We start from the raw sequence: 25,838 nt of genomic DNA on the forward strand, positions 1-25,838 counted from the left end.
ATAAAACCAAAGTCTTTAAGGTTTAAAATAGTTTTCATAATGTAAAGTTAATGTAAACATCATGCCCACTATGTGAAGATCATATAAGCAATGACATTAGAAACAAACAAACAAAATAGAATGCATTCCTTTCTTAATTAAAGCTGTAGTTTCTTTGTTTTGCTTGCAATGTAAGCTTTCTTTATTATTAATTTGAAGAGTTTGCAACACTTGAAGCAGTTGAGCATATTTTATGAAGTTCATGTGCTTCCATTCTTGATTCTTACTTTTTTTTTTTTTTTTTTTTTTTTTAGTTGTATCTACATGCTTGTATACACTTTTTGTGAGCCCCTTTGGATAAAAGCATCAGCTACATAAATGTAATGAATTGTAATTTTTACACTGAATGATATTGATGGATACAAATCTGTGCTTTACTGTACATAATTGTCTGGAATAATTCATAGCTGTTTAACGAACGAAATAATGACGCTTTTATTCTGAAGGATTTAGACCGGAAGTGTTGCTGTTGAGCGGAAACAACATGTCGCCTCGTGTTTGACAGGTTGAACAGACTGCAGTTAGCAACTTTAATACAACAGACCGTTGCACGACTACTGTCATCTTCTACAGTTCAACCGGTGGGCTCTTTGCTTAAACACAGATCATAATTTACCAACAGTTCAATAACGTGTCCAGCGTAAGCTTGCTTTTTATTCGTAAGAACTTTTTAGCTCCTTAAAGCTAACGATAGCCGGCTAAGTTAACCAGTAATGTTAACTTACTTCTCCACTAATAACATTACAGGTGTATTTATGGTGTTCAAATAAACAGATGCTAACATGCTAACTTATGGCTACATGATAGCAATAAATAGTTCTGGGAAATACGCTGTTTCCTTGAAGTTACTCTTTATGTTTAAATCTGACACTGAATGCAGCCTTGTTAGTTTCAATGTCTCTCTCTCTCTTTCTCTTTCTCCCCCTTCCCAGATGTTATACTTGAGCCACTCAGCTTGGCACCAGCTGTGACACACATCATCCACATACGCCTCTGTGTCTAGTACACAAAGACAGCATGTCCTCCATTGAAGATGGGGCTGCAGAGCAGGGCCCTAACACAGCAGGACCATCCTGCTCTTCCTCCACTGAGACTGATGCCACCTCTGGGGACATCATCACTGTCACCATTGGAGCAACCGTGCCCACAGGGTTCGAGCACACTGCCGCAGAAGAGGTCAAGGAGAAGATTGGGGCTGACGCGCGCATCAGCAAAGATCGTGGTCGCATATACTTCCCAGTAACCACTGACAAGCTTTTCCAGGTGTGAAACGCTTACGTCCATGTCTTTGTCTTCCAAGGTGTTGCTCACTGCATAGAGACGTATGCTTTGATGTTCTGTGGTAATAGCTGTTCATGTGGAGGTGGTGATGTGTTGAAACCCCCAGTTTAATTTATGCTAAGTGCAAAAAAGAAGTGAACAGTCTGTCTTTGTCTTTTTTCTATTCACTGACTTCCCCACTGTAGGTCCATCTTCTGAGGTCTGTGGACAACCTGTTTGTTGTGGTTGAAGAATATGATCATTACCAGTTCAAAGAATCAAAGGTAATTTACAGCCAACTGCATTCTGTTACATGTGATGTTCAGTGCATTATGATCAGGGTCATCATAAACACTGTGTTTGGACAGGAGGAGACTTTGATGGAGCTGCAGCAGCTTGCTTCCAAACTGCCCTGGACTAATGCATTAGAGGTTTGGAAACTAAATCGCAGCTTAAAAAAGAAGAAAGGCTACAGGAAAGGAGGAAATGGCACCAAAACCAAGCCTAATATTGAGGCCACTGATGCAGCGGTGGCTGACGCAGAGCAGCAAGAGCTACCTCAAGCAGCCTCTGCTGCTGAAAACCAGACGAAGGCAGAGAGCGTGTCCGACGTGGAGTCCAGCACGCTGGACTCAGGGGAGGTAGCACCCGAGGCCAAACTCATCAAGTTTCGTGTGACGTGCAACAGGGCCGGTGACAAACACAGCTTTTCCTCTAACGAGGCAGCCAGAGACTTTGGTGGAGCCGTGCAAGAATTCTTCCAGTGGAAAGCAGACATGACAAAGTTTGACGTAGAGGTAGGCGTTCTTGTTCAGACTGGACTGACGCAGAGTGAATACCATCGCACCAGCCAAAAAAAACTGGCCTCAGATAAACTGACAAGGCAAGGCGTGACCTAATGTTTAGTTTAATGAGTGACAAAAGAAGGAATAACAGCTCAGTTAATTAAGATTTTCCATGCTGATAGGCTGTTCACATGTGACAAGTTAGAATGTGTATCAAGTGATGGAGGCGATGTGTGTGTTTCTGAGGTTAACACACAGTGATGACAATCTGTGGCCAAATCCCTTGAAATATTTTACTGGTCGGTGCAGTTGCAGCAGGTTTGTGTACTTCAACTCCTAAAACTGTAGTTTGTCCACAGACTGATTCAGTTTTAGTGCCTGTTCCTGGTTAGCTGACATTTAGATGCACATGTGGACACATGTTGAAGTACATAGTAAACTGACGTGAAGTCTTTGCTTTCTGCTTGCACATTTCTGTTTGCTAAAGATAATACACGAATATTAGGATTGCAACCATTATCTCCATTCTTGATTAATCTGCAGATCAGTTTCTCAATGAATCAGTGAATCAGTCCTGAAACGTTATAAAAATAGTGAATAATTTCAATCACAACTTTTCAGAGCCCAAGCTGATGTTATCAAACTAGCAACAGTCCAAAGCTAAAAAGATATTCAATTTTCTATCATGTATGACAAAAAAGCAGCAAATCCTCGCATTTCACAAGCTGCAGCCAGTTAATGTTTGGCATTGTTGCTCGAAAAATACTGATACAATTAATCCAAATCAGAAAGGTTGGCAATAAAATGTCTTGCATGGTTCATTGATAATTGATTTCTAATCATGAGCTGTATGTTCCTGTACTGTAGGTGTTACTAAACATACACAATGAGGAGGTGGTGATCGGCATCGCTCTCACCGAAGAGAGTCTTCACCGGAGAAACATCAGTCACTTTGGACCCACCACTCTGCGGTCCACCTTGTGCTATGGCATGCTCAGGTAACTCGAGAACACTGTTTTCACCTGGTGCACCATGTGATCCTGATAACATCTTCCAGGCTTCTAGTTATGCACTTGTGACCTACCACAGTGACAGCAAGTGAAGTTACTGTTTGTGCTAAATCAACAATGGCGGCTACTAAGTAGGTTAGCATAGATTTAGGCTTTTCTCGGTGGAAAAGATGTGTTTTGATCTTCTATCCACTGGCATTGGCAAGGTCTCATGTGGTTCGTTGAACTGATTGGTTGAAGTTAGCCCATTATAGACAATGTTGCCAGCCCTTTTCCAAACGGTTTCCAAGGCTGACTTCCCAGATGGCTCTGTGTACTAAACCAGCTGGCGCATCAGGTTAGAACAATCCCTCATCTGAAAACACACGTGACTGTGTTGACAGTGAGGTAGGCATGTGTGCCCTGAATGAATACAGGCACGTATAGTACCATCACACTAGCCAAGAAAAACTGTTCCTGTTGAAATATATCTGCAAGTCACGCCTCAGTGTTTATTTTTAGCTGTAACAAAATGGACAAATAGCAGCTCTGCTGAGTAACATTTTCCATGAAGACGAACACATGAATTGACAGAATGTGACCATCTTAAATGCAGTTTTTGATGTTGTTGTTTTAATGTTTTAAAACACCAGTTTCTCTAAATGATTTTGGATGCCTCTTACTTACTGATCTGTCTTGTCAAGAATGCTCTCTTGGTATTTTTCTGTTGATTAGTGTTTACTGGCTGACTGAGGACGAGGTTTGCTCACGGACGAAATTCAGTTTTTTGTTATTTGGTGTCTAATATTTGGAGTCGCAGCGGGACCACAACTGAGGCTTGTGGTGCATTCAAGTCCACATTACGAGTAGAAATAGCATTGAGGTTGAATTGGACACGGTAGTGGGCAGAGGTTGTTGACCAATTTCAAAGCACTCAGTAATTTCAGGCATCACTGAGGGAGAATAATGGCTCATGGTTTCCACAGCAGAGGCAGTTAGCCTGGTCGTTTCTTTAACTGTCAGCACCACGCAAGCACAGCACTGTCTGTCCCGAGTAGAAAACGTCATGTCAGTTGTAGTGAAATACGAAGCCCTATTATCAGGTCATGCTGCAGTTAGAATTTCCAAAAGTAAATTGATGTTTATTTTAATGTTTATTCACAGGTTCGTTCTGTGTTTGATTCAAAATAAGCTTTTATGATTACATGTTTCATGAGTTTCAAAGTCAGTTATTAGAAATGATCAAAATATTCAAATGCAAAAAGAGAAAGAAATAAAGTGAAAATGCATCATAATAATGTAATGTTGCATTTTGGTGTTATATTCATACTCTGTTGTCTGTTGACAGGCTGTGTAAACCTCAGGCATCAGATATTATACTTGATCCAATGTGCGGGACTGGAGCTATACCGTTGGAGGTGAGACTGATTTCTGTACCTGGACACTGCACTACACAGGGGTGGAGGAAAAAAATCAGTTCTTCAAGGACTGTGTTAATGAAGAAAACTCAATGACCGAAATTTAAATTCCAATTCTCAATGCTGTGATCGTCTGTAACATTTTTTAAGACCAGGCTGTAGTAGCTGAAGTACCAAGAAATTCCCTCCACACTGCACTGCTGCCGCTGATCAAGTCCTCTAATGGCCCACATCTAATTCAGGTCGTGAGCAAACAGCAGACTGAAGACTGAAGATTGATCTCTGGTCCATTTTCATTTCTGCGCTGCCGTTCTGACCCATGTCCTGACTCTGAACCTGAACTGTGCTGGACATCATCAGCTGTGATTCAGAGTTATTCAGTAGAAGACTTATTGTGTCGTGTCTTTCTCCTCCAGGGGGCCATTGAATTTAACAGTTCATTCTACATCGCTGGTGACAACTATGACATGGCAGTTAACCGCACGGTCAATAATATTTGTCACATCCAGAAACGGAGGGCAGACAAGGGCAGGTGAGAGGGCAGACAGCTCAGCGTCTCAGAGCAGGAAGTTCTCATGTGCTGTTCACCATGACTTCATATCTTTGTTGGATCCTTTCAAACAGTGCATCTGGATTGCCGATTGACACGGTGCGTTGGGATCTGTGCAATTTACCCATAAGGACCAGCTCTGTTGACATAATCATCACTGACATGCCCTTTGGGAAAAGGTACCTTAACAATGAAGTCGACGTTTTGAATTCTGGAACAGCGTCTTTATCTTTCATTCAACGCTCAGCCGCGTGGTAAAATCTGTCCTTTTGTTTTCTTGAAGGATGGGCTCAAGGAAGAAGAACTGGGACCTTTACCCCTCCTGTCTCAGAGAAATGGCCCGTGTGTGCAGACCAGGCTCAGGAAAGGCTGTCTTGTTGACACAGGACAAGAAATGCTTTTCTAAGGTAACAATGATGCCGTGCCGATTAAATGCTGCGCTGATTGAGAGGAACTTGTTAGCGTCTTCCAGGGAAATTAGATACCATTACATGAGAACTTTCAAATAAGTCGCAGTGCAAGTCCTTTCCTGTCACCCTCTTTCCTAATAATGATTCACACTAGCCGTTGTTCGCTTAATCCAAATGTTAATCCGGATGTACACTTCACACCATATGCTTACGACAGACTGCCGGTTAGAGCTACAACAACTGCCTTCGTCTGTACCGTATTATTCAGGAAGCAGCACCTAACTCACACCCTTAAACAAGTAGGAGAGTAACCAATGATCCTGAAAGATGTGAAAAACAAGATGTGTATGTAGGTGCATCAACAAACATGGTGACAACACACTTAATGTTGTCACTAGCTGCCTTGCTAACAACATTTGACAACAACTCTTTTTAGCCCTCAGGCAGTTTCGGCAACATGCACCTGTTTTTACATTATAGCACCTGACGCTCGTGATAGGTGCTGCTTTTAATAAGTGTAAAATAAAGTTAGGAGAGATGCAGCCTTTTACGTATACTAATGTAATAATAATAGCTGTTGTGCTACAAAACTTGTATTCATTTACACTGGGGTGGGAACCAGTGTACCTGCTCAGCAAATGTAATTATCATTAACTGCTGATGGGTGCAGCTGCAGTAGACTCATGTTCCTGTTACTGTTGGACAATACACAGCCTAAGTACCACGTTACCACCCCACCCTTTTATAATCAATGGTTCTGATCTTTCCACAACTCGGTCAGCATGAGATGAAAGCAAGACAAGCTTATACTGAAAGTTGTACTGTGTGTACAAGTATGCAACCTGTTGCCATGGAGGTCGTTCTAAAAATAGTGCCTTTAAATGAAGTTGCTCCTGATCTGGAGTCTCTAGCCAGCAGCGGTCACCTCGTAAGCTCCACCAGCCGACTGACTACAACCACTTTTCACTAATCTGAAAATCTGTGCAATAACCTTTCTTCCTGTTAACAAGATGACTTTATATTCCCCTTAAAACCGAAGTGTGTGTGTGTGTGTGTGGAAATAAATGAAAGACATTTTACGGCAGATGCAAACTACCACAAGCTAAATGGAATAGAATAGTGTCAGTCAAGGTGTGTGACATGGTTTTCTGTGAGCACAGTAGAAATAAATGGCAGTCTGAGGCCAGTGAGGGAAACAAAAGGCACATTCCTCGGTCATTCCTTGAAGTGCACACGGTCACCGAGAATACCATGAACTCCAAAGCACAACACACACTGACCACACTGTGTGACGAGCCGTCATTTCACCGGAGGAAAAATGTGTCAAACGAGGGAGTGAAGGTGAGAAAACTGTTGACGTCACAGTGAGACATTACACTGAAGTCATACTCACTTTGTGTTCAAAATGTCACCCGTGTTTTTGGTTTGTTGTAGTCGGTTAAACCAGCATCTAAGCTTTAACATCGAAAGTTAATCATTTAGCACGAAGCACTATTGTTGCTGTACTTTTCACCCTGGTTTGCACTGATCGTTAAACCAGTGACCCAAACGATTCTTCACTGGTACATGATTTTATCAGACTGTTCTCACAAAGAGTCTCTCATGGTAGCAGTCCTCTCACACCCGTACAAGTTTGTCTCCACCTGATTGAAGATAAAATAATCCCTCGCTAATCCCACAGCGGGGAAATTTGCAGTGTTACAGCAGGAAAGGGAAAAGTGCAAGAGCAAGAAGCAACAGCACAGTGTGGTAAATAAGTGAACAGACTCAGTGGTGAAATTCACATCATTGCACATAGGAAGTATTGATAGTGCACAGGTTAATATACTTTACATTGTTATTGCACATGAGTGAACTTGTCAGTTTGGGTGTGTTTGGTCTGCTAGGAGCGGTGTTGATTGTAAAGTTTGACAGCAGCAGGAAGGACGGACCCGTGGTATCCCCTCCTCACACACCACAGAGAAGTAGCCTTTAACCTTAGCACCTGTAATTTAGCGGTTAGTCTGAATCTGTCAAAAATAATTCAAATGATGCATATTGAGGCGACTCCACCCCTCAACAATGTAAGGACACCTCTGAAGGTGGCGCTTTGAGCTAAAGACAGAGGATAAGCACATCTAACCATGTTTAGTATGTTAGCATGCTAACATTTGTTATCAAACAGCTGAGGCTGATGGAAAAACCAAAGTATTCTGCAAATTTGAATTCTGAATTGATGGTGGAGCTAGAAGAAAAGTCATTAGGATTCATCCTCTGGGGACCATGAAGGTCTGTAAAAATCATTGGCAATGCAATGATCCAGTCCGATGAACTGATTAGATTTTGATGGTCAAAGGTCAGTGTGACCTCACAGAACGTTTTCATGAATTCACGAGCCAGTTCTGATAAGATTTCACACAAACGTCTCAAACGATAACATGAGGAAGTGGAGACGTTTTATATCCAAAAGGTCAGCGTCACTGTGACATCATAACATCCTGCAAAAACACTTTTCTGGCCATTGTTCAACACCATAACTCAGGAACAGAAGCGGAGATTGTGACCATGGTTCACATTTGGTCAACACAGAGTTGGTGACACTAATCTTGGGCGTCCACCTTCAAACTGTGCTGATTGTTTCGATCTTCCCATATCTGAAGCGTTGTAGTTCCACCACAGGCTCATTGGTTCTGCTGATATTGAGCTTCAGGTGATTGTTGTTGCACCATATGATGAAGCTTTCGATCAGTCCCCTGTACTCCTCTGGAAAAATAGTCCCTAAGTGAGACACCACATCTTTCTCGCTGGAAGTTATTCACTGGAATCATACACGTCAATATAGTGAGAACTTCCATTTGCTAAAAAATACACTGGATAGACTGATGTATCGGTGCAGTTCATTAATTTCAGATGGTTAGTTTCTTAAAATACCAGAAAGTTATACAAAAGTGTGCCACTCTCCCCCTCCATCCGGTTCAAACAACGTAATGATGTGATGCTTTTAGAAGCTCGCGTGCAGAATTGGACCGTCCTGAAATAGTCTATAAATAATGCCTCCACAGTTTGAGTGATGCAAGCCCACCTCTGCTCAGCCGCTGCATCATGGAAAAAGACTTTAAACATCTTTAATTACCTAAGCAGAGTTCTTGTTTGACGTAAAATGAACTGTCTCGTTTGTTAGTTTTCCCTGACCACATTCATGTCGTCTCCAGGCTATCTCGAGGATGGGGGGACTGTGGAGGAAGCTGCACACTGTTTGGGTCAATGTCGGGGGTTTACATGCTGGAGTCTACCTCCTCAAGCGGACCGGCGCCGTGTTTGGCCAAACTCCGGAGGATGTCTATGAATCACGAGGAGCGCTTAATACACAGGGGGAGGACAAGGAGGACAAGGAGGACAAGGAGCTCTCCTAGTTCACATCCTGTGTTTAAGTTGTGGATTTACATTTGAGGCCATGTAGGATCAACATTATTTATATTCTCTTAATTCAGGCTCTCTGGTCAAGTGTGCCAAGCAATTTTACGTTATCTTTTTTTTTTTTTTTTTTTTTTTTTGTCATTTGGTTTACTTTGATAAATGCCAAACTGGAAGGAGCTCCTGTCATGTTCAGCAGCAGTTCAGCTCCCTTGCTGTTTGACTGACGGCTCATTTGTCCTTTTACTGTTCAGAAATCTGCTGATGGTTGCTTCACTGCACACCTTGAACCCACCCTGTGTCCACCTTACAGGAACTGCACATTACCGTTTGTTCTGATTAATAAAGAGTCAAACAAAGTGTCAGCTGATGTACATATTCATCCCATAATACAATATATGCATCCAATATTAAAACAGACTGTTAATCAGTGAGTAATTCACAGCAGAGAGACTACCCTGAGTGGAAAGGGCGGCTGTGCTAACATGTTTTCATGCATACGCAGGAATATGTTTTGATATGACAAGAAAGTATGAGCGCGTGCCCTCTCTTCCTTTGTTTGATGCCAACCTGGGAGCCAACACCTCGCGACGGGAGCTGCGCTTTTTACTTCATTTTGGACGTGCTGTCCTGAGCACACAACAGGTGGGACCCATGAGACGCACATCAGCTGAGGACAAATGGTGTGTATGTGTGTGTGTGTGTGTGTGACTCAGTGAGTGACGGTAACTCACTCCGGTGTGCGTGAACGTTGGCAGGGAGGATTACACTTCCCTCTGCCTTTCAGTAAAGTCATGTCTTCAATCATCGAGGGGGTTTTCCCAAAGCGGAAAAATACAGCAGAAAACCACAACTATAACAAAAAGAAAAATGACCAGGAAACAAAAAAAGACACACACCGGAGATTCTGTGGCTAATTTGATGGGGATTTATTTCGGGCTTTGATATTTGGGAGAATAATCCTATTTTTAACTTTTCTGTTAAACAGGATTCATTGTAAGATTTATGATCAGACAGATTAACGTGCGGATACTTTCCCCAACATGTGAAATATATACTGTTTTGTCCAACTTCATAGCTTAGTAATAATAGAACAACAATAATAACATACAACAATAATAATTCATTTCAAGGTAGCCACTTGTTGAAAGAGCGCCTGTCAGTCACGTGACCTAAGGAGGGCCATAAAAAGCCACGTGCGGACTGAGTTTCCTCCATTGATCCTTCGGAGCGTTGAAGTAAACACGAGATGATCTGGACCATTTTTCTGCTCGTCCAAGCTGTCCTGCTTTATTTTCTTCTCACACACAGATCGAGGTAAGTTACTCTGCGGCTCGCTTGTATTGTTCTTTATGGATGTTAATATTCTAAGAAAACACTGATTTAACACTGATTTTATTGCAGCATCACTCAATAATAACAGTTGTGGTGATAACAATAATAAAGTAGTCGCCACGCGTTTTTATCACCGTCAGCAAACCCATTTATTTTGTTAGTTTTTACTGCGTTGTTCTCTCTGCAGTCTTAAGGAATGTTGTTAAACGACTACAGTTAAATTTAGAAGCGTCCTTGGAATTTTTTCTTTTGTTTTCCTTTCAGGCAATTAGAAATGACACAAAAAAATCTGTGATGTAATGATAATTTCTGCGACTAATCCCTGTTATTGTTCTCTTGACCTTTACCTCTACTACCATAATCTTTTAAAAGGTTAAACATAGAAACACAGACTGCACTGTGCACACGGTGGACGACCAAATGTCATGTCAGTAGAATAAAGTGCCAGACAGACAGACAGACGTGTCTGACAGAAAAAAAATCTGTTTCACTTGTTATTTGTATTTTTGTCTTTAGATCTAAGAGTGATCCCCCTCTGGACAAAGGTGTGATCCCGTGGCTCGGCCATGCACTTGAATTTGGAAAAGATGCTTCCAAGTTCTTGAATCGAATGAAGCTGAAACACGGCGACATTTTCACAGTGAGTAGAAGAAACCTAAAGATGATGATACAAGATTCTCTCATCTGTAGATAAAAAAAAAAAAAAAAAAAAAGAAAAAGTCCAATTCCTTCCAGTAGCGGGGAAACACCCACTGCTGAGGAAGATAATGTGTCAAAAGCTGTAGAGCATGGACTAAATGGACCGTAAGGTGAGACTGTTTTGTCAACTGCAGTTTCCAAAGCCAAGAATGAACTTTATTATGCAATGCAGTTTGACAATAGATGATACTGAATGCTTGGCAGTCAGTTCTCATGCTGAATTTCGAGGGATTGCGACAGGAGAAAAGAGAAGTCCTGTTTGTTCAGTGTGATGGAGGCTGTGAATTTGAAATCACATTTGTAGAGATTTAAGAGTGTGTTCGTATTCATGTAACCTGAATTTACACCAGGGCACGCTGCGATTGTCAGTTATCCTGAGACAAAATACAAAGTTTCCAATTTTTTTTAGTGGGACAAGAAGTCATTTTCCAGGAATTCAGTCCTTTGTATTACAGAAGATCGAAAGAAAACTGCACTTACAAATCTAATGAACCGAGGTGAATTTGATTTGCTTAAAAACAGCAAAATAGTTAAGATGCAAAGTTTTGTGATACAAGATATTTTGCACAGTTAATACCTGTTACTGTGCTGACTGCATTTTATGAAACTGTTAAACAGACGAATGCATGCAAAAAGAATGTACTGCATTGTACCTGTGTGTATCTCATAGATTTTCACTTTTCCCTGATGCTGTCCAGGTGCGTGCTGCTGGCCGCTATGTGACGGTGCTGCTGGATCCACACTCATACGACACAGTCATCAATGACTCGGACTCCCTGGACTTCACTCGCTATGCGCAGGTGCTCATGGAGAGGATCTTCAACCTGCGGCTGCCGCACCACCAGCCGGCGAAAGCGAAAGCAATGATGAAAAAGTACAGACCTAATTACCTTCTACTCTCGGACGAAAGCTTGCTCTGTGTTTTCATTTTCATTTCATGTGAATGTAGAAGTGAAATTTGTTCATGGAAATCCATCAAGTCTCATGAACAGTCTCATCATGAATATTTCTGAGGAACACTCTTCCTGTTTTTGGGAATCTATTTTTAAGGTTTCTTGTTTTGTTATTGCTCCATTGTCATTTGTGCAGTTTTTGTTTTGTTGTGTAGAAGTGAAAGAAAACATATCTGCTGTCATGAGATTACAGGCTCACAGGCAGACATCCAAGACAGAAGGGGAAACACTAGACTCAATCTTTAAGAGAGAGAGGTCTAAAGGGTCGACGTTTGTGCACGCTGCCTTCTTCTAGTTGCATCTGATTTATAGGCGCATGCAGCTTTACCTTCCCAAATTTGTTGAATATAAAACCTCAGTTACATTACCTCAGGGAAAATAGGGAGGGCCACTAAGTCAACAGGTGACTTTAATAATGTTGTCACTGAGTAATTGCACTGTTTTCACAACACCAGCGCTCAGTGTGACATGATTTACAGGAGTCCCTTCGGTGGCACAGCAGTTAACCTTTTCCTCCCTTGTCTGGTGTAACCTTTGTGCCTGCAGACACTTCATGGGAATGAATTTGAATGCCCTTAACAGCACCACGAGCCGACACCTGCAGGCCTTGCTGAAAGCCGAGATGCCTCAGAACCAGAAAGACTGGAAAGAAGAGGGACTTTTCAACCTTTCTTACAGTTTACTCTTCAAGTAAGAGAGCCTCCCCTTCCTACACACCCACACACACACACACACACACACACACACACACACACACACACACACGCTCTTAGCTACGTCAAAAGAAGCATGCATTCAGCTCAAAAGCCTTCAGCTAAACAGTTTACCCTGGAGGCAGTGCTGTAGTTCTCTTCTTGTAAACAAAGCACAAAAAATGTAGGATGGCTGCACTCTTTCACACATGTTGGAGGTCACATTTCCAGTTTGAACATATCTGGCAGAGCGGATGTGAGCTGTAGCTGTCTTTCATGACATAAATCATCAGAACTTGTCCAGAAGCCGTTTGGAATGTGAAACAGTACGTAATGTTTACTGCAACGAGGCGACATGGTTCATGTTGTGTGGCCCGATAGAAAAACTCAAAGGCTTGTTATCGTTCCATCTGCAGATTTACTGACTAAAAAGTCCCGCACATTCCACGTTCCATCTCTCCTGTCTCCTGTCTCTGCAGGGTGGGTTATCTGACGCTGTTTGGCGGAGAGCAGAACAACAACAGAACTGATCCCTCAAGCGTCTATGAAGAGTACAAGAAGTTTGACGATCTCCTAACCAAAATGGCAAGAGGCACCTTAAAGCCAGGTAATGACGCCGCAGACACCTCTCCCCGTAAACTGCTCTAAAAGGTGTCAGCAGCTGAAATCACCGCGATAAGACGAGTCATCTACAGCAGTTTCAATGTATATCAGCTGTGCATCTCTGACATCACCAGCCATGAGTCATGCGAAGGTGTCTTCACTGTTTACATTGTCACTGTGTCTCAGCTAACGTGCTTTGACATCATCGATGCGTCTTCCCTCAGATTTGTTTTGGGGTTGCCATGGCGACTTCCACTTACTCAGTTGCTTACATAGCGTCTAGGAGCCTTCTCCTGTTCACGATTCTCACCTCATCATCACAGTCCTCTGCAGACTATGATCTCAGTAGCACAGGTAGTTGACTTCACTATCACCAGATTAAGTCCACCTTATTTCCCCAGGGCTTGTCTTCCTTTGTGCACTGTATCATTGTTTATAATTGCTCTTGTTCCACCCTTTCCACACGGGGAAGTCGGCCAATTGTAATATTATTGTGCACCTCTGCCAATTGTGCCTGTCATACCTGAATTAATGTTCCTCTCCCACCTCTTGTGCACAATAATATTTGTATCTGGCATTTAATTCAGATTGAGGTCAGCTGTTTATGTTTTGTCTGTGACTCACTCGCTCACTTCCTTTGCGATGTTTATCCGACAGAGGAGAGGAGGACAGCCCAGAGTGTTCGGCAGAGACTGTGGGAGCTTTTGGCTCCGGCCGGTCTGACTGAGGACTCGGGGTCGAGCCCTTGGCTTCACGGCTACAGGCAGCTGCTGCAGGAGGAGGGGGTCGACGAGGAGACGCAGAGGAAGGCCGTGCTGATGCAACTCTGGGCCACACAGGTGAGTCAGACGTCGGGAGAGGAGAGGCATTCTGTGAGTGCAAGACAAGAAGTTCAGTTGCTGATCATCTCCAGAGATTAGGCAAGTTGCCTGTTCTGTCGGATGAACTTGATCCCACTGAGTCTCTGTGAGGTGGTTTCGGTCCCACGCCCCTCCAAGTAGACTTGGTCAAAGGGACCCGAGATAAAGATGTAGAGCTGCGGGTACAGCAGCAGCAGCAGCAGCAGCAGCAGCAGCAGCAGTACTCCTGTTCAGCACACGAGTGTGCTGTTCACCTCTGCTGTCACAACAGCTACTCTGCCTGAGATAGGGAGAGCCATGAAAGGGCTTCAGGAAAATAAAAATAAAATAAAAGGATTGTAGTTGACTACTGGCTACATTTGAATAATAATAATAATAATACTAATAAACTTTATTTGTGTTGCACTTTTCATACAGGAAATGCAGCTCAAAATTCTTTACATCAAAGAGGTCTGAATGACTTTTTGTTGCACCAAAATAAAAGAAATTGCAACTTCATTGATAGTTTTCCCTGTGACAACCACACACAGTTTAAACAATGTTTGTATGAAAACACTGAAAGTAGGTAAGTGGTTGTACTGGTTTTAGTCTTGAACGGGAATTGAGCTGGTCTTGGTTACTTAATCACATATAACTTGACTTGGTATTGACTCATACACTCTTGCCTACAGTCCTGCTGAGGGGTTTATTGCATCAAATGCGTTAATCAGATATTTACTTCAGCATTTGCATTACGCTGCAGGCTGCTTACTCATCTTTTTTCTTTGCACTTGTCACTGTGGTTTATTTCCATTTGATTACAAGTTTTGAGTCATAGCTTTGTCAGTTGTGTCTGAGTCACATTTTAGTGTGAGAAATTAACTTCATTTCATTATGTACGTGCAGATTATTAGTTAATGCCAAACAGTATTGTAATCACAGTCAATGCCAGTATTACTAAGTTCAAACATCCAATATTTCTCCATCTAAGAAAGGTTTCCTCCTCTCAGGTCTGTGATACACACAGTTTGGATAATGTCATGTTCTTGTGATGCATGTTTTAATGGATACACAAGTTCTATCAGCAGAGTTTATGTGTTGTCAAGTAAGCATTAATTACACTTTATAGTTTATTTGTGGTGACTTAAGAGGCAATTTTGTGGTCGTTTAGTCACAATGTTATGTTTCAACGGTGCTCACTATTTTATGTGTGCACTCCTGGCAGACAACACTGCAGTTTGCCGTAAAACTAAATAGCTTCAATGTCCTGCCCTTGGATGCAGGCAGATGGCAGGGGACCTCAGGTTTCCGATGGCTTTCCTTTTTAAGTAAACCATTACCGCGCCGCGCTTTGCCAGTAGCGACACGATCCAGAGCATGGCTCCTCTCATCCCAGACACAAGAAAGGAAGCCGTTCTTTTTTTAATCTCGGCGTGAGGCTTTTTTATTTAATTGACCTTTACTTTAATTGAAATGTGTGCTTTGTATGACTCTAATGCCAAATAAACATGAGCAGTATGGGTGTCATGTGATTTTCTCATCCGCTATTACCTCATAACCACCTGTGTCAGCTCTGTGCAACACCAGAGAGAGAGAGACAACCTTATCATTGTCATGATGTGAGTTTTGTTTTTTTTTCCAGGGTAATGTCGGTCCTGCTGCATTTTGGATGCTGGGCTACTTGTTGACAAACCCTGAGGCTCTGACAGCGGTGAAGAGGGAGATGGAAACCTCAGAGACCTCTCTGCTGGACAGACCTGTGAACACCCCAGTGTTTGGTGAGGGCTTGATCCCAGCTTGTGTAAACAGAAAGATATTTACCAGTATGAGGTTGTTGCTGTTGTTTTTCCAGAATGCAACATATACTGGAATAATAGACATTATGTATGTATATATGCTGTCGCTCTTTTGCTCTTCTTTCAACATTTCTTTCTGCCCCTTCACAGACAGTGCCCTGGATGAGACACTGAGACTCACCGCTGCCCCCTTCATCACCAGAGAGGTAGTGCAGGATAAGATCCTCCACATGGCTGATGGCCAAGAGTACCTGCTAAGGAAAGGAGACAGGGTGTGTTTGTTCCCCTTCAACAGCCCTCAGATGGACCCAGAGATTTACCAAGAGCCACAGGTTTGTTGTTCTGTCTTTTTAAAGCAACTGTCTCGCTGTATCGAACCTCTTCGCTCTATCGAAACGTGCCTGTGCTGCCAACAGGATCAGTAGTAATTGTCCTGGGGAGGAGTTGGAGGCAGACTTAAGTGTAATTAATGTAGTTGTTTATGTAAGGTGGAATCAACGCCTACACAAAGCTGACCCTGTACTACCCAGTGAGAGGTCAAACCCAGAGCTGTGGGCCATTGAGGGATTAGTTGAGCACGGGAACAGAAACACAGCTAATAGGCGTGGGAAGGACACGGCAGTTAGGCTGCATTAGAATAACTCTGTCCAGCAGACGTTAAACTGTATCATCAAGCTCATTTTCAGAAATAGATCTGTCCTGTCCAATTGCTAGCATCTAATGTCTGCTCTTAAAAATATTTCTTCTCCAGAAATACAAGTACGATCGCTTCCTGAATGAAGATGGATCAGCGAAGAGGGATTTTTATAAAGGAGGGAGGCGGCTGAAATATTACACCATGCCATGGGGCGCAGGGACCAATGGCTGTGTGGGAAAGCAGTTTGCCATCAATACCATCAGACAGTGAGTGTCCTAGAATCACCCCACTATCAAACTTTACCATCGGTTAAGACCTGAAAACAGTTGTTTGTTAGCTCTAAGCTCTGCTCGAACGCTCTAATGCCATGTTTTTATCTGTGTTTGCTCTGCAGGTTTGTTTACACGGTGTTGACTAACTATGATTTGGAGTTGTGTGACCCAAATGCTCAGATGCCAGAGGTAAATGCCAGTCGTTATGGATTTGGAATGCTACAACCAGAGGGGGACTTGCTTGTCCGATATAGACCCAGGAATACACTCTAGATGAGCAAAACACGTATCTGTTTAGCACATTTCAACACATGCATAGTGTTTATAGTGTCAATATGCCCTTTGTACTTTTGTATTTTATATTTATGGTGCATATTTATGTCATACAGTATAGAATTATTTTATTATTTATCAATAAATGTAAATAATACTTTGTGTATAATCCTGTGTCGTCAAATTTCTTTGAGTTTTTGTGTAAAATGATTTCAATGGTTCAAATTAATTACAGTCACATAAGTTCCTGCACATTATTACTTTGAGTAAAAGTAAAATAATATGTTTCAGTTCGACGAGTATTCACAAAGTGTCACTTTCAGGAGCTGTTAGTTAAGCTTTGGAGCATTTGGTTCTGTATGTTAGATGGAAAGCACGAGCATAATGAGGGGACTGTCTGTACTGTAAACAGAGCCGGCCACACATCTGTCACACTAACACATCCCTGCTGTTTGCAGAGTGAAGCTGAGTGGAAAGTTTGGATTTACATGTCGTTTGGAAAGCGACTGATTACTTGCTAGCAGGTGCAGATCCACCGTAGACCACAGATTAGCGAAGGTTTGTGAGGGAACAACAGAGAACATGCTCTTAGTTCTACTCACATGTTAGCACGCCTGTCAGCTCACGTCATGTTTAAGCCTTGATGCTTTGATACGATGATGCATACAAAGTGAGAGCACCATCGTGGACAAAATTAGCCCTTAGCTCCAATAAATCTGGCTTCAGTTTAATTGTGTCCTGAGCGCTTGAGTCCCTTTGTGTGTGGATTAATGAGTGACTTTTCCAGTGGACCTGAATGCACCATTGTCTCAGTCCAGTTAGGTTCTCTCTGCCAAGACTGAATTATACTGTTTCACATACTTATATCAGACATGTTTAACCACTTTTCAGCTGAGTAAGCATTCACAGACTACCATCCAGGGAAAGAACCCTATAATATTCATATGAGGCCTTACATTATGCTTAACAGTAGGCTGAATATGCGGTAGTATTTTTTTATTATTATTATTATTATTTTTTAAATCTCCTATCCCATAGAGATATATGCTGTGTGAACTGGTCTTACTTTAAATTTCATAGAGTTGTAGTAAATTGCTATAACCTCCCTTGCTGGCCTGTAACGCTGCCACACAAAGCCAGACTCAGTGTAGATGCACTTCGCTGGCTCTGTGAGGGTTAAACTCGCACAGGCTGCAGCCGCTGGAGGAGTCTGAGTGAAATCAGCCCCTGCAGGATCCCTATCACAGTCACAGACGCGCACTCACAGTCTGAGCAGCTAGACTAGAGGACGCATCGAGTACTCCCGGCGACTCTCAGGAGTCTCTTCCTACTCAGGGGGGCTAGACAGGGCAGACTGGACGTGCTGATGGTCTGTGTACAACTGTTACATTTGTCAACATGTCGCTACGTAGCTCATGATGCCTCCATCAGCTGCCAGCGAAGCGCCGAAGCCCTGGACGGACATCAGAAGTTTTAACGCGTATACTCTTGAAATGTTGCTGCTGTCCGTCCTTGAGGTGAATCGGGATATAAGGAAGATACGTATGTAAATTTCCCTTACTGTGCTTGAACTTATTTTTGGCTCCAGCTTTTATTTTTACAGGCAGGAAGGTTTTATAGCCCACTTGGTTTCACTTTGATATTTTATGCCCTGCCGTCATTTGGTGTAGCATCATTACACCATTTACTGGTTAGACTGTCAGCCCATGTACATGTCTCCAAAGTGCAGCTGTGTTGCATAATTCAGATATGCGCAAAAGAGCGTAGTAATGTTTGCCTCGGACAAAATTAACTTTATGTATCAGCATAACAGTTCCGAACACGACGCTACATTGGACTTGTCAGGGCAGACTGGTGTTAGGGGAGCATGCGATGTGCTGTGGGCTCTTAATCAAAGTTGATGTTAGAATTAGTCCGTCTTAATATAACTCTAGAGAGCAGTTGAGCTACACATTCACACTTGTCCTTCTTAACTGAGCTGTCTTCGGATCGGCACTGGTCGCTGTCCCACCCGAGCTGAGGCGTTTCAGCACGAGCGTGCGCGGACAGCGACAGACGGCGCTCTGCAGGGTGACAGACAGGCGTTTCAGCACTGGACAGCGCTCACAAGTGGAGTCCAGTTTATCATTGGCCCGGCTCTCCACCCCCACCCCACCGCCACCCTTGTCAGCAAGAAAAGCGGCTGTGCCCGTTAAAGCTGATTAAAATATCTATTTGGTTCTCTGATGAGTGGATAAACCACCTGACATTGCTACTGTAGGACACCGCCACTGGCTGCTCAACCGCGCTTACAACATTTCTTTCTTTCTTTCTTTCTTTCTTTTTTTTTTTTCTTTTCTTACAGCCACAAGAAGAAACGAGGAGGGACCCTGATGCGGTCATCTACAGGGCCATGTCTTCTTAATCTACCGGACTGTATCTTCCAGTCTTTTCAAGTGACCGAGTGACTTGAGTGAAGATGATCAAAGCGGGGTCTCGGTCGGCCACCTCGCTGCCGCCGGATACGATGGACATCATCCGCAGCAAGACCCACTCCCGCCGGGTGAGACTCAACGTCGGGGGCCTTCTCCATGAAGTCTTGTGGAGGACTCTGGACAGGCTGCCCCGCACAAGGCTGGGCAAGCTGAGAGACTGCAACACCCACGACTCCATCATGGAGATATGCGACGACTACAGCTTGGCTAACAACGAGTACTTCTTCGACAGGCACCCCGGCGCTTTCACCTCCATTCTGAACTTCTACCGCACCGGAAAGTTGCACATGATGGAGGAGATGTGCGCCCTCTCCTTCAGTCAGGAGCTGGACTTCTGGGGCATCGACGAGATCTACCTGGAGTCCTGCTGCCAGGCCAGGTACCACCAGAAAAAGGAGCAGATGAACGAGGAGCTCAAAAGAGAGGCCGAGAACATGAGGGAGAGAGAGGGAGAGGAGTTTACAACCACATGTTGTTCCGAGAAGAGGAAGAAGCTCTGGGACCTCTTGGAGAAGCCAAGCTCATCATTTGCTGCTAAGGTACAGGGTCCATCCCGGCTTTCCTTATTTCCACACTATCAGGACAGATCGAGTGAAAGTTGTAGGTAATCTGAGAGAGGGAAGCATTGGCCTACAGCCAGCAGACCTAAATTACTGAAGTTTTAAATCCTGATGTCTCCATCAAGCGTAGTTTGCCGAGTTTTGGGTCCTAATGACTAGGGTTTAAATTTAGAAAACAGTTAAAGATGCAACCAGAAAAAGGGGGAGAAATTTAGTTTAACATCCAGAGGCAAGCGGAAACTTCTCTTTGAGACTGGCTTGATCTGCTGTCTGACTGTCTTTTAACCTGAACCAGTGCTTTTAATCTGTCACTTTCAGCAGCTGGAGAGAGCGAGGGAGACATAGATAGAGAGATGCTGTACGTCAAAGCTGTCGGCAAAGTTTTGCTTATTCATCTGAGTAGCATGACTTTGGAAACTAATTTCGTTACTCCACTTAAATCAATAGCCTTAACTAGGTGTACTCTCCCGAGAAGAAAAGACTCGGGTGCCATTTTTCTGGCGAGTCAATTAAAACCTCTTTTTGTTTGTGTATGACAGCCTTCATTGTCTCCCTTTATTGGTTTCAGTCAGATACTTGTTCCCAAGGCTGTATTGTCTGGAAGCTGGTCTCTTGGTAATTATTGAATGTTTGTTTTTCATCGAAAAACACCAGACAGGATGAAAGGAGAGACATTTATTGTTAGAGTTTAATCCATGTCAGCAAAAAAACTCCACAGCACAAAATCTATATTTTTAGCCCATCACCCTCCTCCCTCTCAACAGTCACCCCCTCTTGGCTTCATTAGCCACCCCTGCCTCATTTCCAGTCCAGTATTCAATCATCCAACTCATTAACAGGCTCATAGCTCACACTCCAGGAACAAGAGGTCTTCACTTCTGCTGGATCAATGAATATAGTCATGTTAGTGAACTCTGTGAAAGATCTGGGTCAATATTCATTTAAAAATAAATGTGAAATGATCGCCCAGCTGTATGTTACCACTCCCACAAGGAATTTGCACATTAAGGGATGTTGCTCTTCTCAGTCAGTCTGCATTTACCTGAGAGGGTGAAAAAGAAAAAAGTTCAGCTAATTTTGTACTACACTCGCAGCGACTGTCTCATCTTTTGTTATCAGATGCAATTTAAAATATTTCACCATGTGTCATCAAAAGGCTCGAAGATGTTACATTCGTGTGAAGAAGTGTGTGTTAGGAAGGCATGAGACCTCCAGTAGCATGCCTGACTTAGAGGATATCATGGTTGAATCATTACCCAAAGAGATTTCAAACACCTCCTTGAACAGGGGGTCCTGCATAATTTATTCAGCTCATCTATTGAAAGAACCTGCTCCATCTCTAACCTTGAGTTACTGAAGCCCTTAATTATTTTTCTAAATTATTCAATCACGTTGCTTAAAGACATGCTCTTTTTAAGACATCCAGTGGCCTTCGGTTCTCTGCTGAACTTTCTGAAACTGCAGACAGAGCATCATCCAACACCAGGTCCTCTGGTCGGCCGATACCTGCTGACTGACTCACCTCCTGGCATCTGAGAAATCAGTGTGTTAGATTATCGACAAGAAGGGAAAATCTGACTCCGCTAAACTGTGATGTAAATACCTCTTCCACACAGTCTACCTATGAAACAACAACAAGTCTCCATGAACCAGACTGTGGCTGCAGCTATTACTCATCCTGTTATGTTTGCAGGCCACATAGTTGGAATTGTGATACAATAAAAGTCTTGTAAATCAGCAGAGGAGCTCTACCTGATCCGCTTCCCTCGAGGAGTGGCAAATATCATTTTTGAGATGTTGGAATCTGTGGTGGTTTCATATTAATCAGACCATAATATCACCAACTGCTCCTTTAAAATAACAATGAAGAAATCTAAAAAAGAAAAAAAAACCTGCCTAAAAATGCCTGACATACTTTTATTTTTAAAAACCTCTTAATATTGTTGGTCATAGTTTTTTGATTTAACAAGTCATTTTGTTTTGGATTTGTTGATTTTGATAAAAGCTGGTTTGCTGCATCTAATAATGAATAATAAACTTGGGGTGTTGTTGATATTAAATTGACATCCCCTTCAAATTGACGATGGGGTTCCTCAAGGGTCCAATCTTGATCCTCTATTATTGTCAGTATATATAAATTAACATAATTGTCCGATCCAGACTAATTTTCATGTTGACACTATCGTGTGTAAACCAGCAGTCAGTAGACAATGTGCTTTTGATGTTTTTCATGCATTTCTCATGAATCCTTTTTTTACATATTAGACTAAATGTGTTTTGTTTATACAACCACATACAGCTGCTGTTCTTCTTCTTGCTATCCAAAGATATAACAGTGATCAATTCAGCTTACTGAAGCTTATTGAAACCTGGGAGTGTGGCTGTGTGTAAACCTTCTCCTTAAAATCCAGCTGAAAATGAACTGAAATGTAACATAAAAGTTAAAAAAGGACAACAACAGAAAGTATGTTTTCCACTCAAAGTAGGAAAATCATTATATAACCAATGGTCATATCCATATTTGATTTAAAGCAGGTTCAGTAATTTGCCATCTCATGTTGTTAATTCTACCCTAAATAGCTTCATATGGTCTGCAGATGTGATACAGATACAGAGACAGATACAGATACATCAGCCATTAGTGTGAGAAGCATAATAATAATGAAGACTGGCCTCTTTATCAGACATAAGAAAATACATTCCTATCATTTTACCTTCTTTTTCCTTATCAGGCTTTTCGATGAAAACGTTCACACTAACTCCTACTTCTCTTTTAAATGCAATTAAACACGGCACCACCTCGCAGAGCTGGCAATCCTTCGATATTACATTTGTGAATACTGGACACAGAGAAACCACTTTACAGCATTGAATGGACATAATTACATCGGCTTTGAAAGGAGATTATTATATGATATTACATCCTGTTGGATGGTTGAACATTTTGAATTATTTAATATTACTTCTGATTGTTCCTGAATGCTAACAGTGTTATCTGTGTTTGAATGGCATCTTTCATTCTGTCCTCTGGTTTATTTGAACCTGATTTCACTGAGAATACATGAGCAAATATATGTTTGAATCTGAATTTTTACCCAGCCCAGCTGCTGTTCACTGAGCTGAGCTCATAAAGTTCAGGACCATGCAAATAATAACAGATTTTTAAATGTACTTTGCAAATTTGTAAGAGGCTCCAGACATGGTCCATGGCACAATCATTAGTGACTAATTGGCTCCATTTTGCATTTATGCAATCTTTTGTAAATTTATTACACATCAGTTTAACAAGCAGAATTTCCACCTCATGAAGTGCCTCTAGGTTCTTACCTGCATTATTGCACGTTTTAGCCTGAGCTCATGTTTCTCTTCCACTGTAGCTGTGTCAGCTTCAATTTCTTCACACAGTCAAACAGAGAAATATGAACACAATTCATGTCTTTCTCCCATGCTCATACTAGCATGTCAGCTCTTGTCCTCCGCTAAACACACGAGTACATACATCACAGTGTGTACAATAACGGGGCCCAGAAACTTCTGAAATGAAACAGAAAAGCTAGGGAAGCGGGCGTTGTGTGACAAATAGGCCCATTTCCTCATTGTTTAGTTTTCCATATGGGACAAAGAACAGTTAAAATGTCAAACTGAGGTTAAATGGCAGCCATTAAACGCAGTCTTGTTTCGGAGGCTTAATTGACGACTTCCATCGGTAAAACGGTTTGTTCCCAAACATATATTCTGCCTCATTTATTTTTCAGTCCTGATGAAATTTTAATTGCACATTAATAACACTTGACTTAATGCCGGAGAGAGAAGGTGTGATCCAAAATATCTATAGCTCAGATGTCGCCTCATCGTAGACCTTTTGGAGTTATAACCTCCCCAAAAATACACATAGGCACCAGCGCTTGCTCTCGACAAGCCATTTTTCATGTCCAAGCAGTAGTGAAGGACACGATGTGTGCAGCCAGTGCGTCTTTCTTCTTGGAAGTGTTGAGGTGTTACTGAGTTTCCCACTTGAGTCTGCATTTCTACCACAGGTCTGCCCACTAAATTATTGAGCATAACAATATGCATCCCTAGAAACACAGCAAAAACTTGCAGGTAATCATTTCATCAATAAAAGATAAGCTCTTGCTGATACGGAACAGTATGTGCTGAATGCCCATGTCGTCATTTTTAGTGTGGCCCAGTGGGAGGAAAGGGTTTAGTGGGTTAGGAACGAAACCAGCCTATGTAATGCAGCATGTCTCAGCATGCCTCTGTTGCTCAATCTCTCTAAGGTGCAGTTCAGTCTCAGAGGGATCACGGTCGCCCTATAAATCACACTCCCAGGGGTTTGGCATTAGAACGATCATTGCTGTAAACTCTAAAATTGACCTTGTTTAAATGCCCTGAAAACCTGTTTCCTCGATGACTTTACTATAAGTGATGGACTCATACATGGACACCCAACTTTCTGCCAAAGTCAGAACAGTTTTGGTTATTTCACAATTTGTTTCTCTGCATGTTTAGTTTTGTCCCTGCTCTTCTGACTGGTTTTGAAAAGGGTGGTGCTCAGTTAGAAAAAGGTGATGTCACGCACTTCTATGCACCAATCAGGATTTAGCAAAACGACAGTGGTGAGGTTGTTAGCTTATGTTGTCAGGCCAGTATCAATCCAATCTGATGAAATACTTTCAAATTTGGTTGTTACTTATTATTATTTAAGAATTTGACGTTATAGAGAAATACTGAAGTGTAATAACAAGTCACCCGTCATGGCTGTAGGTCTTAATAGTATAAAATAAGTGATAACTCATTAGCAGATTAGCCCAAGAAATAAACCTCATATCTCACACAGTCAAGGCATCCCAGACCTAGATTTAAATAGCTGTTTTTAGTTGCATCAGTATGAATTAGAAATAAATGATAACTCTTTCAATGCCTTGTGTTGTTTTAAGATTGTAGGAATACGCAAAACAAACATTTCTGTTGTGTGGAAAAAAATGTAAATTGATAATTGTATATGGATTTAATTTTCACCATATGCAACGCACAACACAACAAAGAGATTTGTCATATCAAAGATGCGATTATAGACAATGAAGTACAAAGCTTATGAACATACAGAACGACTGACTGAACATCATGATTATTCATAAACTGAATACGAGGAGGTTCTGATTGTTAACTTTCTGATTTTGAAGAGCCTAAGAAATGATGTTGACACATACAGCTTTCACTTGACAGACTTTTTTGACACCTCTACACTCTGGGAATTTGAATTCCCATCTCCTAAAAGCCTTTCAGCGCTCTCTCAACCCACTGAGGCTTTGGTCCAGAACAGGATACTGAGCTATAAAAACTGACACTTAGCTCTTTTGCCTTGGCAGAGGCTGTTTCAAATAATTGCGTGGAAACTTCTCCTCTCAGCGAGCCTGAGACAGCCATGACTGGAGGCAGTTAACTGCACTTTTTACCGCACATCAGATATGCCCGATTGACTTCACTGTAAGCACTTTGCTTTGTTGTTTGTGAAGTCTGAGATTAGTCCGTGCATCCAGGCTAAGGCTCTGTGGAGACGGGTGGAGATATCCACTGTGCTCTGTTACCTGCTGCACGTCCACCCCGTACAGCCTGCCAGACGACTTTTTGTTGGAATGGGAGGAAATCGATGGCAAAGACATTAAGATGTAAGGCAAGACGGGGTGAGTGAGGACACACCCTTTAGAGCCATTAGAGAGGGACTAAGACGTGTGACTTCCCATGGCCCACTGCCTGCTGAGAGTCCTGCATGAGGGAGTGCAGTCAGTCATGCTAACCTCCAGCACTGTGTCACAGGGAGTGCGGTGGGACCAGAGGACACGCAGCAGTACAGTCAC

General features: G+C 42.3%; 3 protein-coding genes across 6 annotated transcripts in view; all 3 read left to right on the forward strand.

The window, feature by feature from the left end:
- The first annotated feature begins 504 nt into the window (after window positions 1-504).
- On the forward strand, window positions 505-9,196 carry thumpd3 (THUMP domain containing 3). 2 transcript variants are annotated; one of them, XM_076740878.1, is made up of 10 exons: window positions 505-620; window positions 972-1,302; window positions 1,506-1,583; window positions 1,668-2,096; window positions 2,952-3,082; window positions 4,422-4,491; window positions 4,908-5,023; window positions 5,116-5,220; window positions 5,325-5,448; window positions 8,643-9,196. In XM_076740878.1, the coding sequence occupies exons 2-10, from the start codon at window positions 1,057-1,059 to the stop codon at window positions 8,841-8,843; spliced, it is 1,500 nt and encodes a 499-aa protein (XP_076596993.1). In that variant the 5' UTR covers window positions 505-620; window positions 972-1,056; the 3' UTR covers window positions 8,844-9,196. The 2 variants fall into 2 exon arrangements, with proteins under 2 accessions (XP_076596993.1, XP_076597002.1); XM_076740887.1 differs by lacking the exon at window positions 505-620 and adding an exon at window positions 623-679.
- Window positions 9,197-10,082: 886 nt separating this feature from the next.
- LOC143339439 (prostacyclin synthase-like) lies at window positions 10,083-17,058 on the forward strand. The gene is made up of 10 exons (XM_076760672.1): window positions 10,083-10,161; window positions 10,696-10,819; window positions 11,577-11,752; window positions 12,378-12,521; window positions 13,003-13,130; window positions 13,784-13,965; window positions 15,608-15,743; window positions 15,912-16,093; window positions 16,513-16,664; window positions 16,793-17,058. The coding sequence occupies exons 1-10, from the start codon at window positions 10,094-10,096 to the stop codon at window positions 16,941-16,943; spliced, it is 1,443 nt and encodes a 480-aa protein (XP_076616787.1). The 5' UTR covers window positions 10,083-10,093; the 3' UTR covers window positions 16,944-17,058.
- Window positions 17,059-18,201: 1,143 nt separating this feature from the next.
- LOC143337719 (potassium voltage-gated channel subfamily B member 1-like) overlaps window positions 18,202-25,838 on the forward strand; it is a 37,591-nt gene continuing 29,954 nt past the window's right edge. Inside the window, exons 1-2 of one of the 3 annotated variants that reach the window (XM_076757453.1) lie at window positions 18,202-18,485; window positions 19,288-19,956. In XM_076757453.1, coding sequence (XP_076613568.1) covers window positions 19,402-19,956 — 555 coding nt within the window. In that variant the 5' untranslated portion in view covers window positions 18,202-18,485; window positions 19,288-19,401. Of the gene's footprint in view, window positions 18,490-19,287; window positions 19,957-25,838 lie in introns of all 3 variants that reach the window. The other 2 variants (XM_076757462.1, XM_076757472.1) reach the window with 2 other exon arrangements.

Source organism: Chaetodon auriga, chromosome 2 (assembly GCF_051107435.1).
Source record: "Chaetodon auriga isolate fChaAug3 chromosome 2, fChaAug3.hap1, whole genome shotgun sequence".
NCBI lineage: Eukaryota > Metazoa > Chordata > Actinopteri > Chaetodontiformes > Chaetodontidae > Chaetodon > Chaetodon auriga.